General features: G+C 34.5%; 1 protein-coding gene across 1 annotated transcript; it reads right to left on the minus strand.

Annotated features, from left to right (window-relative positions):
- Positions 1 to 12,456: 12,456 nt before the first annotated feature.
- On the minus strand, positions 12,457 to 13,398 carry LOC100519710 (olfactory receptor 10K1). Its single transcript, XM_003125680.1, has one exon. It carries the CDS (start codon positions 13,396 to 13,398, stop codon positions 12,457 to 12,459), a length of 942 nt encoding a protein of 313 aa, XP_003125728.1.
- Between the last annotated feature and the right edge of the window lie 500 nt (positions 13,399 to 13,898).

Below are 13,898 nucleotides of genomic sequence, written 5' to 3' on the forward strand. Positions count from 1 at the left end.
GAAGAATTGATCCCATGGAATAAAGTCAACATGGTCAAGTCTAGAGGCCTTTGGAAGTGAGAAGTCAAGATTTACCCTTCCTAAAGTAGCCAGTCTGGTTTGAAAGAGAAACAACAGGCACGAGAGAGCAAAAAGAGGATTTCCAATTAACCAAAAATTATCCTAAATTAATATGCACCTGAAGGGCTAACTTTATGCTGATTTTAGCAGTGAATCTGGGGAGAAGTTTTCACATGAAATGCAAAGAGAAATGATCTATTAAAAATTACTGTCATCCTAAAAATTATGTTTAATTCTACTGTATGTTACATATGAAAGTTATTAAGAGTAAATCCTAAGAATTCTCATCATTAGAAAAAATATTATTAATATGTCTCTATTTCTTAAATTTTGTTCCTACATGAGATGATGGGAGCTTGCTAAACTTATTGTGATAATCACTTCATGATGTATGTAAATCAAATCATTTTGCCATATACCTTAAACATATACAGTGTTGCATGTCAATTATGGCTCAAAAAAACTGGAAAAAATAAAGCGTTTCTTTTCTATCATTTTATCATTTTCTTTTCTTATTATCATGTGGTTTTCTCAATTACCTCACTACCTAAACTTTTAAAAATTTAATATCACTTTATTGTTGGTCTTAAAGTCCTTTAAAATTAACAAAATTTCTATTATTGTTTGTTTTTTTGCTTAGACAAAGATTTAGTAAAATTTTGAAATGGAATTAGAATTAAGAACTTTAGTTCATATTTTGATATCTTGGTATTGCCTTAGCACTGAACTTTATAAATAAGAAATACACACTGTGCTTTTGACTGGAACAAGATTCCTCTAGTATTCTTTTGGAGATAACATCCCTGCTTTTCCCACTCTCTGGTCTCCCTTATTTGAGTATTTTCTTTTATAGAATCATCCTCAGAAAGAACACTGACTAGTTATCCCAAGAAAGGCCACATTACTCAATGACTATTCTGTGCCCCCCAACCAACCAACCTCTGCAATATATCATCTACTTTTTCAAACTCATCCTTGGAACCTATGTGGGAATGGAATTTCAAGAATACATTTGCTGTGGAAAATGTTGACTGCATTTAATCCAGTCTGAGATGCTGCATAAAATAATTGGTAAAGAGGATACAGTATCCTGAATTTGAAAAGGAAGATATTACATGTTCAAAAAAAGCTTTGGGATAAAATGAAAAAGATAGAAAAAGAAAAGGATGTAACTAAACTGCCTTCTCAGCAAGTGGAAAGAGTAAAGTGACTTTTAAATATTTTGCTCAATACCTTTCTATCACCTATAGAGTAAAGCCAATTTCTCAAGCTGGTAAAAGAGGCAACTTATTCTATCCCATTTACGTTTACAAATATATTCTCTAAATTTAAATCACACAGGAATTGCACTAAAAAATGTACAGTTTTCTGTATATGCCTTTGTATTTCAAGACTTCATGCTGAGAAAAAGTGATGGGAGAAGAGAGATAAAGAATCTCAGCCTCAAATTTCCTTTAACTTTCATCTGTGGCTCACTCATTCTTCACACTTTTTAAAGTCACCAGTTATGAACATTCTGTAATATGCCTAGGGAGAATTCGTTGTTTCTAGTATATGTAAAGCTTATTTCATGTGTCTTCATCAAAATATTCAATATGTTATATCCAATTATTTTCTCTGTTTGTCTCTCCAATAGATTTGAGAGCCTCAAGGATAAAGACTGCCCCTTATTCCCTGTGTATCTTGAAAATATAACCCAATATTTAAGTAAATGTAATATATGGTATGTAAGTGTTTTATGAATAAATGAAACAGTCCTTTAATGAATTAATAATGATCTTAGTTCACTTTATAGCAGCCTGGTCCCCTTTGTACTACCACATGTCTTCTAAGTAAAAATACTTTCTATGTTCTCTGTATGTTCCATATGCTGTATAAATTTTGGTTTCCTTTCTTTCCAATAATTACCCCCTATGAAGAAGATCAAAACGTTTCCTGTGTTGATCCCTTCCTCTTGATCTTGGTCTTTATCTTTATTCTTACATTTTCCACCATCCAGTTGCCCTTTCTATCATGATCACATTTCCTATTTTCCACTACCAATAACTAAGAGAAAACAGATAACCGGCTCCAGGGAAAACCCCAACATTTTTAAATTTGACATACAAATAAGTGACTGGATTCTCCCTGCTCATCTCAATAAAGAAGTAAAAGTACTTAAATAAAAATTAAAATTTTACATTCTTTCAAATCAGAGTTTAGAGCCCAGGGACATGAAGGTTTCTTTATTCTCAGATACATACTGGAAAATTCTATAAAGGTTTCTAGGTGAAATCTGCCAAAAGTATATCCCCTGCCACAATGTCCCAGGGTTCTTCTTTCATTTTCTACAAACTCTGGGCCAGTATAAGAAAACTACCTGCATTGTTTCACACAGAAATATCACCTGTGCCTTGGATAGTTTCGCTATTTCCTCAATGAGTATCACCAATGGTCTTTTCTTTTTACATTAGCCATGGCCTCAACACTTTGGTTGTTATTAAGATCTATTTCTATTGGGATCTAATTACCACACTGCACCCAATACTTGTCCATAATCTCCCCAGTTAGTAAAACTATGTTAATACACTATGAGAATTTGTTGGCCAAAGAGAAGTACCTTTCTAAAATACTGTGGAGATTTGTTGGCTTCCTCTTATAAATTCTCTGGGGACTTTTTAGAGAGGTAGAGGTTTTCTTGTCCTACTTGTTAAAATAGACAATGCATCGCCTTCTTTGAGTAACCCTACCTAATGACTAATTTTTATTATCAATGTGGAGAAAAATATCCATTTCACATTCTCATTTGTGAAACCTAGAAGAGGGGAAGAAATATTTGAAAAAAATAGAGGACAGATTATTAGAATGACAGAGGCAGCATAAGCCTTTCAAACACATGGGAAACTCGTTTGTTCCTGGAACATAATGTGAGCACGACTGATATTTGTTCAATAAATCAAGAAAAAAATAGGGTTATGGGGTAAGATGTAATAGTGTGTTTCCATAGGTTTTAGCTGAGGCTTCTCTCTTAGAAGAACTACCTCCTAATTTCACATTGCATATTTATTCTGTCTGCCACTGAGTCCAGACATTTGGGGCTAGAAGACAGAAATACTAGACACTCATAGATGTCTGTCTTAGGGGCTCATGTGACTTGCTCTTTACAAGTTGTATCAGAGATACCGCAAGATGGAAGATGAGGAGAAAATGCCAAAATATTAAGCAAGAATTTGATGATTAGGGCTTAGTGGCTTCTCTATCCTTCAGTTATGTCATAAATTGGGACTATGGCTAGATGTTCAGGAAATATTTCAGTGAGAAGATTCATCAGCAGGCTACATCTTTCCCCTGAATCTGTTAGGTTGAGTGACTACCCCGATTTATGGTACAAATATATTGAAGCAAAAAAGATGCTATATTGGTTTATAAACTCTGGTCTGTAGAGTCTGTCAGTTTCTTTCTTTCTTTCTTTTTTTTTTTTTTTTTTTTTTTTTTTTTTTGTCAGCCACACTTGAGGCACATGGAGGGTCCCAGGCTAGGGGTTGAATTGGAGCTGTAGCCGCCCACATACACCAGAGCCACGGCATCGTGGGATCCCACCATGTCTGTGACCTACACCATAGCTCACATCAATGCCAGATCCTTAACACACTGAGCGAGGCCAGGGACTGAACCCCCATCCTCATGGATGCTAGTCAGGTTCATTAACCACTGAGCCACGATGGGAACTCCGAGTCTGTCGGTTTCTATTTCCTAATTCTTGGAACATCAATTTTTGTGTGCTAGATACCATGCTTTTTTAAAAATTGATGTATATTTGATTTCCAATATTAGTTTCAGATGTTCAACATAGTGTTCAATATTATTATGGATTATACTCCATATATAGTTATTATAAAATATTGGCTACAGTCCCTGTCCTGTACTATATATACTGGTAGCTTATTTATTTATTTATTATTTATTTAGGTAGTTTTCATTTGGCTATTTGATGTTTTTGTTTTTATTTCTCATATTTTTTAATTGTAATCAATTGTTATTTCCCCAATACATTTTTTTTCCTACTGTACAGCATGGTGACCCAGTCACACATACATGTATACATTCTTTTTTCTCACACTATCATGCTCCATCATAAATGACTAGACATAGTTCCCAGTACTACACAGCAGGATCTCATTGCTAATCCATTCTAAAGGCAATAGTCTGCATCTATTAACCCCAAGCTCCCAATCCACACCACTGCCTCTCCCTCCTCCTTGGCAACCACAAGTCTATTCTCCAAATCCATGATTTTCTTTTCTGTGGAAAGGTTCATTTGTGCCATACATTACATTCCAGGTATAAGTCCATGGACAGATTATTGGATTAGGATGATGTGGTATATATACACAATGGAGTACTACTCAGCCATAAAAAAGAACAAAATAACACCATTTGCAGGAACATGGACGGAACTATCATACTGAGTGAAGTAAGTTATTTATTTTATATACAGTAAATTGTACCTCTTAATCGATCTCCATCTTGCCCATCCTGTCTTCCCTCTCCTCACTGGTAATCACCAGTTTTTTCTCTATATCTGTGAATCTCTCTGTTTTGTTATATTCATTTTTTTTCTGTTTCCATATAAACATAACATTCAGTATTTGTCTTTCTCTGACAATTTCATTAAGCATAATAACCTTCAGGTCCATTCACATTGTTGCAAGTGGCAAAATTTTATTCTTTTTGTGGCTGAGTAATACAGTCCACTGTGTGTGTGTGTGTGTGTGTGTGTGTGTGTGTGTGTGTGTGTGTATCACATCACACTGTTGACAGTCTGGTAAAAGAGAAACATATGAACATAACTGCCTGAACATGTAACTCAGTAAGAATTCAGTACAGTAAGAACTCAGTAAGTGGTATAAAAGAGGGCTATAGCTATGATGTTTTGAAGAAAGGAAATCAAGATATATCTCATGAAATAGGTAAAAGTGGAAAGATGCTTTTATGGAGACAGGGTTATACATTGGATAAAAGAAGATGGCCCTTTTTATTGAGAAATTATTTGTTTTCTAGGCCAACAAAAACCCACATCCATGAGAATTCCACCTTAGAAGAACTAAGCAGAAGGGTCTGATGTCCAATGCAGTGAATTAGGTTTACCTTTTACTGCACTTTTATGTAACTATGTCTGTAATTAAGAACGTAAGTACTATATAAGAGCAGCCATGTGCTGCTGGTGCAGGCCTAAAAGGCAGAAAAAAAATAGAATAGGACAGTTTTGGTATAGTAAGTTACTTTACAGTTACTTTGGAAGAAATTCATATTATAATGTAATTTTTGTATATATGTCTCTTTTAGTCCCTAGCTACAATTATTTAGGGCATCAGGATCCATTATTTGAGTCCTTCTTTGAAATCTTTAAGTGCTATTGGAGCACATCACAAGTCTTCAAAAATTTTTAGTAAAAGAATGATAAATTAATAATGATTTGCCCTTCTAATCTGAGCTTAGAATTTACTATGGCTCTATTCTATCTCCAATCCTCAATAAATATAGCCATAAACATATATGAAAAAAAAAGGTAAGATGATAAACCTGAGTAGAGGCTTGGGAGACATTTTATATTAAATTCAATACAGATGGATTGATTTAGATTATAAATTATGACTATTTATTTCATGTGTCTCTTCTTTTGAACAAACATAATTTCAATGAAATAAGAAAACATTTTTTAAGCTGATTCAAACCGATGAGACCAAAAGTGAGTCAATGAGACTCACTATTTGTATTTATGTGTAGGTAAATATTTTCTTAAGTGACCAAATTATCCAAAACACCTTTCCTTAGGCATCATCGTCTCTCCTTACAGATAAATGTGAAGTCCATCATAGCTGGATCAAAATGTGCTCTGTTACAGAGCAATTGAATTCTGATATGCAAACTACCCTTAGAAGAAGTATTGCATATGGCTCATGAAATATGAAAAGCATTGAAAACTGAGGTCTAAATTTTCAGTAATCTTTTCTGTAGTAAAAAGCAAAGAGTCATAGACTACTTTTAGTTCTCTAGCAACAATATACAACAGCCTACTAACTTGGAAAAACAAGAATACTTTTTAACTGTGTATAATCACATTAAGCAAAATATTATCTTACCTGAAATTTATTCTATTTACTGAACATTTAACTGCTTCTCAAGTTTTACTAAGTACAAATAAAAAATCCCGGAGTTCCCATTGTGGCTCAGTGGTTAACGAATCCGACTAGGAACCATGAGGTTGTGGGTTTGATCCCTGGCCTTGCTCAGTGGGTTAAGGATCCAGCATTGCCATGAGCTGCAGCTTGGATCCCAAGTTGTTGTGGCTCTGGTATAGGCCAGTGGCTACAGCTCCAATTAGACTCCTAGCCTGGGAACCTCCATGTGTTGTGGAAGTGGCCCTAGAGATGGCAAAAAGACAAAAAAAATTTAAAAATTTAAAAAATTAAAAATCCCAAATTATTTTTTATTCTATGTATAACAAATTTTGAATGTGAGAAATCTTTGATAAAGAATTAGGAAAAAGAAAACAGCCCAAAGCAACAAGGTATAAAATATGCTGAAACATAAAGGAAAGACAGAATAAACCTAGAATTTAAAAATAATCAAAACATGCAAATATTTTATAGAGTTCAGCAAATGACAGCTCTACCAGAAAACACAGAAAAAGAAAATAGCAAGCAGAAACAACCACATACAGAAGAAAATACTATCAAAATGAATCCATATTAAATTAAATTAAAGAAAGAAATGCTTTTAAAAATTAAAGAGAAAGTGATAGGCATAGAAGAAATGCAAAATAGATCAAAAATGCACAGTATTGGAGTCCCTAAATCAAACTCACATTTTAAAACTATTTAAAAAAACTTCCCTGAACCCTCCTGCACTGCTGGTGGGAATGTAAACTGGTACAGCCACTATGGAGAACAGTTTGGAGATACCTTAGAAATCTATACATAGAACTTCCATATGACCCTGCAATCCCACTCTTGGGCATCTATATGGACAAAACTCTACTTAAAAGAGACACATGCACCCGCGTGTTCATTGCAGCCCTATTCACAATAGCCAGGACATGGAAACAATCCAAATGTCCATCGACAGAGGATTGGATTCGGAAGAGGTGGTATATATACACAATGGAATACTACTCAGCCATAAAAAAGGATGACATAATGCCATTTGCAGCAACATGGATGGAACTAGAGACTCTCATACTGAGTGAAATGAGCCAGAAAGACAAAGACAAATACCATATGATATCACTTATAACTGGAATCTAATATCCAGCACAAATGAACATCTCCTCAGAAGAGAAAATCATGGACTTGGAGAAGAGACTTGTGGTTGCCTGATGGGAGGGGGAGGGAGTGGGAGGGATCGGGAGCTTGGGCTTATCAGACACAACCTAGAATAGATTTACAAGGAGATCCTGCTGAATAGCATTGAGAACTATGTCTAGATACTCATGTTGCAACAGAAGAAAGGGTGGGGGAAAAACTGTAATTGCAATGTATACATGTAAGGATAACCTGACCCCCTTGCTGTACAGTGGGAAAATAAAATAAATTAAAAAAAATAAAATAAAAAATAAAATAAAAAAACTTCCCTGAAATTAAAAAAAAACTATATATAAATATTCAAATGAGGAGTTATCTTGTGGCACAGTGGTTTAAGGATCCAAGGATCCCAAGGATCCAGCATGGTCACTCCAGCAACTTTGTGGGCTGTAGTGTGGTCTTGATCCATTACCTGGGAAATTCCACATGCTGCATGTATGGCCAAAAAAATTTTTTTTTCAAATTATTTGTCATGTTTTCACTCTATTCATATTTATGACTATCCAAATGTTCATCAACTTTGATCAAAAACATTCAAATCCATCACATTCCCTAGTCAAACTGTTGTATTTATTTAAATATGACAGAAAAATATCTGTGCCTTTGTAGAAAAAACTATCACTAACAATAAAAACAAAATCATGTGGAAATCATACTTCTTGGCAACAATATGCAATGCCTAAAAGTGTTGAAGTTTTCAAGAAATTCAAGGAAGAAGAGTCTACCAAGGATTTTCATTCATAAACATACTGTCCTTGAATACCAAAGACATAGAAAAATAGTTTTTAAAATGCTAACACTCCAGGAATTTTAAAATCCCTGGCTTCTGTTGATGAAGTCACTAGATGAAGAAATTCATTCACCAAGGAAAGTCTGGTAAGCCTTTCAGCCAAAGGACAAGAAGTGAACACTGAATAAACATACCTAAATGTAGATCCAACACACACAGAAGTGGGGGAAAAAAAGTGGAAGCATGATATGTAAAAGTTATGTACTTAAGTAACAAATTTAAAAAATAAGAAGAGACTGATGAGAGAAATGATGAAATAGGAAAAGCTTAATTGTTGCTACATCATTAACAGATGATACTCTATGGCTATCATTTAAAACTGATTAACCAAATACTGAATGCCTAAGAAAAAGAGACTAAAGATTTCTAAAAAATCTGATACACTCTCAAAACACAACTCAATTTTATGCATAAGACACATCTACAGTGAAATGTCTCAGAAAGACAAAAAACAAAACAAAACACAGCAAATTATGCCCAGCACAAAAAAACCCATCTTGTGATCTTGATATTTGGCAATTCAAAATTCAAAGAACATTACTTGAACAAAAAAGGTAAAAATTACAGTTTTAATTCTAACAGCTGCAATTATGAAATTACAATTTATATGAATTTATGCCCTCCCCCAAAACACAGCTGCCACCTTCATAAGAAATTATAAAATATAACATAAAATTGACTAACAACAGGTAATTTTCATAAACCACCATGTTCAAAACACATCAGGAAAAAAAATATAAACTAAGAATTAGTAGACCTGAACTATAAATTAGTAAATTATATCAGAGTTATCCATTTAACTTTATAGCCTAATAAAAGATGCATGATTTCTTTTCAAGGCACATGAAATATGTATGACTCTCTTTTAAGTTATAACAAAAACTTAGAATCAATGTCACAAAGTAAAAATAATGCAAGCAATATTTCCAAATACCAATAATAAATTATCAATAGATACTGATGTAAAATGGCTCTTCCACATGAGAATTTTAAAATACTATCAATATTGTTGGGTCAAAGGAAATACAAAGAGAAATGAAATAAATATTATTATTATTATTAGAGAAAATATCAATTATACTCTACATATTAGAATGGGTGGGTTAAATTTAAAGCAGTGATGAGAGAAAATTTCATAGCTTAACTATATATATAAATTTAAATTTTAGAAATAAAAGTACTTATAAAACATCAGATAGCTAAAAATGAAACAACCAATTAAAGGGAAATACAAAGGAAAATAATACAAGTAACAATTAAATAATGACGTTAAAAAAGAGAAACACTTGAATACATACACACAAGTGTACCTATATTAGCTCTTCAATAATATAAACAAAACATACAAATTACTACTACTTTATCCAGAGAAAAATGAAAGAAAGCACAAATATACATAGTATGAAATGACAAAATAATTTCAAAGACATCCTCAGATGTTGTAATGGAAAATTTTGTACACATTTTTACCAAGAATTCTGAAAGTCTAGACTAAACAGTAATTTTATAGAAAGAAAAATCCCAGATATTAGACAGTAAGAATAAAGTGACTATAAAGGCCGATTTTCTTAGCTGAAATAGAGGATGTCATCATACAGTTATCCCTCAAATAAGGCACTACACTTATATTATTGCACAGAGAATTTTAACAAACTTACAAATATGAAATTATCTCAATGCCACCTAATTGGTTTCTGACACAGAATAGTATTTCAATAAATACTTCTTTAAGAAATAGAAAAGTTCCACTTAAACCTTTAAGTAATGCACTGTTCAGAAACTCTGATAATGTCATAAAAAATGCAAAAAAAAATTGAAGAATTTGAAAAAAATATATCACTGAATGGAAAAATTGAAAGAGGGAGTTCCCATTGTGGCACAGTGGAAAGGAATCCAACTAGTATCCATGAGGATGTGGGTTGGATCCCTTGGCCTTGCTCAGTGGGTTGGCAATCTGGTGTTGCTGTGAGCTGTAGTGGAGGTTGCAGATGTGGCTTGGATCCTGTGTTGCTGTGGCTATAGCTTAGGCCAGCAGCTGTAGGTCTGATTTGACCCCTAGCCCGGGAACATCCATATGTTGAGGGTGCCTCCCTAAAAAAGAAAAGGAAAACTGAAACAATTTATATGTATATTATGTATGTATATTATATATATAATGCATGACTGAGTCACTTTACAACAGAAATTGGCATAATACTGTAAGTCAACCATATTTTAATTTAAAAATATTTTAAAAATTGAAAAGCTAAGCATGAAGATAATGAAAGATTATCATAGAATAATAAATAACCAACAATTTTACTGTGTAAAATAAAATATTTATTTGCAAGGAAAGCACAAACAAAAATATTAGGAAATAAACAATAAATGAGGAATTACTCAAAAATGACCAAAATGTTAATAAAAAGTTACTATAAACTGACAGATAAAATAAGAAAAATTCTAAAGTAGAAAAAGAATGTAGTCTTGCAATTTATAAAAAAGGAATAAAATTTTGCTTCAGCTAATTTAAAATATACTGTACTGTACATTAAAAAAAAATCAAGCAGAAGCCATAACTCTCCCAGACTTCAGGCAATATTACAAATCTACAGTAATCAAGACAGTGTGTTACTGGTACAAGAACGGACATACAGAACAATGGGACAGAACAGAGAACCCAGAAATAAACCCAGACACTTATGGTCAATTAATCTTCGACAAAGGAGGCAAGAATATAAAATGGGAAAAAGTCTCTTCAGCAAGTGCTGCTGGGAAAACTGAACAGGTGCCTGTACATCACTGAAACTAGAACACACCCGGACACCATGCAAAAAAGTAAACTCAAAATGTCTTAAAGACTTAGACATAAGACAAGACACCATAAAACTACTAGAAGAGAACATATACAAAACATTATCTAATATCAACCATACAAATGTTTTCTTAGGTCAGTCTCCCAAGGCAATAGAAATAAAAACAAAAATGAATCAATGGGACCTAATCAAACTTACAAGCATTTGCACAGCAAAGGAAACCATGAAAAATAATACAAAAAGACAACCTGTGGATGTGAGAAAATAGTTGTAAACAATGAATAAATATTTGTTGAAATAATAAGAGATATAATCAAAATAGATTCTGGGTGTTATGGGAACACAAGGAAGGTAGAGCCTAATACCATTGTCAAGGTATGTCAGGGAGACAGGGAAGTCTTTAGAAAGAAACTGAGGGTGTGAAGTTATATTGACATATCAGATGAAATAAGGAAATTAAAAGAGGGGCGTTATTCCAGAGAAGCAGCAGCACATGAGGAAACATGGCAGAATACAGGATCATGTCACTTTGAGGACCATCAAGTAATAGATTAGCTTCAGAGTGTACAACTAGGTACATATGAAAAATGGATAATGATAATGTTAAAAATAATGACAGAGGTAGGCAGGGACCAGATGAATCCCTGCACATAGAATTCTTGTCTTCTTCTATGCAAGAATGAAGTTTTCTACGAAGAACTTTTCTCTGAATTTTCTGGCCATTAGGGAACTCTTACTCTTCATCCTATTAATATTAACTCAATCTCTTTGCTTAAATTACTCGAGATACTTCAGCAATTATTCAATGTTAGCAGCTGTCTTAAAGAGAATAAATGGGCATGATGTTCAAGGAATAAATTTGGGGGCTATGACAGGATACTATAGGAAGGTCATTAAATATATATGGATGGAGACTCCATAATAAGGTGTCAATCTCAAACAAGGAAAGGACAAAACAATCCCAAGTAAAGACAAATATATTTCAATATGTAGACAGAAGGGGAGAAAAGAGAAGATCAGAAACCAAAAATGGGCCACAAAGGTTTGCTGCAGAATACAGGGGACCAGAGTTTCCTGCTGTCTTCAGGAAAGGGAAAACTGATTATAAGAAGGGTAGGAATAGATAGTCAAATTTCTTCTACTGTTCCTTTAAATTAGGCAGCTTGGATGCACCATTGCTCTCATCAACAGATATATTTGTTTTGAATAATAAATCTTTACAACAGTGAAATATGGTGAAATTTTTTCTAGAACTGAGTACACTTTTCACACATAGACTTCTCAGAGTTTCACTAATGGCAGAAAGCCAGAATGTCTTAACTTCTCTGAACATCATTCTCCTCATATGAAAAAAATGACTTTACATCACAATGTGTTCTATCTTTAAACAAGAAAATGTTCGAAAGCATATATTTTACTTGGCACATAAAAGGCATTATCATTACCTGAATAGTTAAAAATTGGTTATTTAATTAACAGGATACAAAGTCTGGACTATTGCTCTTTGAAGGGCTGATTTAAACTCCTTATTTCTCAGACTGTAAATCATTGGATTGAACAGTGGAGTGAGGATGGTGTAAGATACAGATATTAAGGTGTCTTGACTTGAGGCGTAATTGGATTTGGGTCTTAGGTAAATGAAAGAGGCACAACCATAGTGAACAGTTACCACAATGAGATGGGAGGCACAGGTAGAGAAGGCCTTGTATCTTCCAACAGAGGATGGGATTTTTAGAATGGCAGAGATGATGTGGATATAGGAGACCAGGATAAGTAACAGTGGAATAACCAATGCAAATACACCAAGCATGAATATGACCAATTGACTAAGGTGAGAGTGATGGGAAGCCAACTTAAGGACAGGAGAGATGTCACAGAAGAAGTGATGGAGATGGTTGGAGGAATGGAAAGGCAGATGAAATATCAGGGAGGTAGTGACCAGTGAGACAGTGAAGCCTCCTGCACAGGCAGCAGCCACTAGTCCCACACACACACCATAACCCATGAGCACTGTGTAGCGCAGAGGGTTACAGATGGCCACGTAGCGATCATAGCCCATGGCTGCCAGCAGGAAGGAGTGAGAACAGCCTAGGAAGAGGAAGGTAAACATCTGGATGGCACAGCCCAGGAAGGAGATGGTCTTCTTCTGGGCCAGCAGGTCTACCAGCATCTTGGGTACAATGACAAAGGTGTAGCAAGTCTCAAAACAGGAGAGGACACCGAGGAAGAAGTACATGGGGGTATGAAGGGCTCTGTCCAGCACAATGGTGGAAATGATGATGGCATTAGTGCCCAGAGTGAACAGGTAGACGAGCAGGAAAATAAAGAAGAGCAGCTGCTGCAGCCCAGCCAGAGAGGAGAAGCCAAGGAAGACAAACTCTCTCACTGTGGTCTCATTGACCCACTCCATGGTCACTGCTATGTAGGAGAAGCCTACACAGAGAGAGGCCGGGATTCAGGGAGAAATACATGGGGAACTCAGCCCAAAGTCTGCAGGTGGCAGGCCTTTCCAGGTATTTGGTGGAACTCATTCATTCCCTCTAAAAAAAATCTGCTAAAAAAAAGAATTAAGGTTAAATATGAAACAAAATAACTGATAACTATTTAGGAGTTTTTTTCCTAAGACTAAGGACATATCATCTCTCTAGCCAAGAAATAAGAAATCATCTAATAGCCTTCCCTTGAATCTTATATATGGATTATTTTTATTTTCTTGTACACTGCAAGCCTGAGAAACTAGATCTCCAAAAGTAAAAAACATGCTGTTTCAGCTATCTGAACTTGATTAAAAAGTGAAATGAAAGAATGGGTAATGCTCAGACACAGCATGCGAACTTCAGTTTATCTAAACATAAAATGGAACAGGAGAGGAAAAATTAGATAATCGCTGAGCAAAATCATGAAGGTGTT

Source organism: Sus scrofa, chromosome 4, assembly GCF_054392235.1.
Source record: "Sus scrofa isolate SSC_HxYL_T2T_F1_AM1 chromosome 4, Sscrofa_HxYL_maternal_Yorkshire_Landrace_v2.0, whole genome shotgun sequence".
Classification (NCBI taxonomy): Eukaryota; Metazoa; Chordata; class Mammalia; order Artiodactyla; family Suidae; genus Sus; species Sus scrofa.

Bases quoted from the DNA above. Each gene is read 5' to 3' on its own strand.
- LOC100519710 (XM_003125680.1), bottom strand. From the start codon at position 13,398: ATGGAGTGGGTCAATGAGACCACAGTGAGAGAGTTTGTCTTCCTTGGC.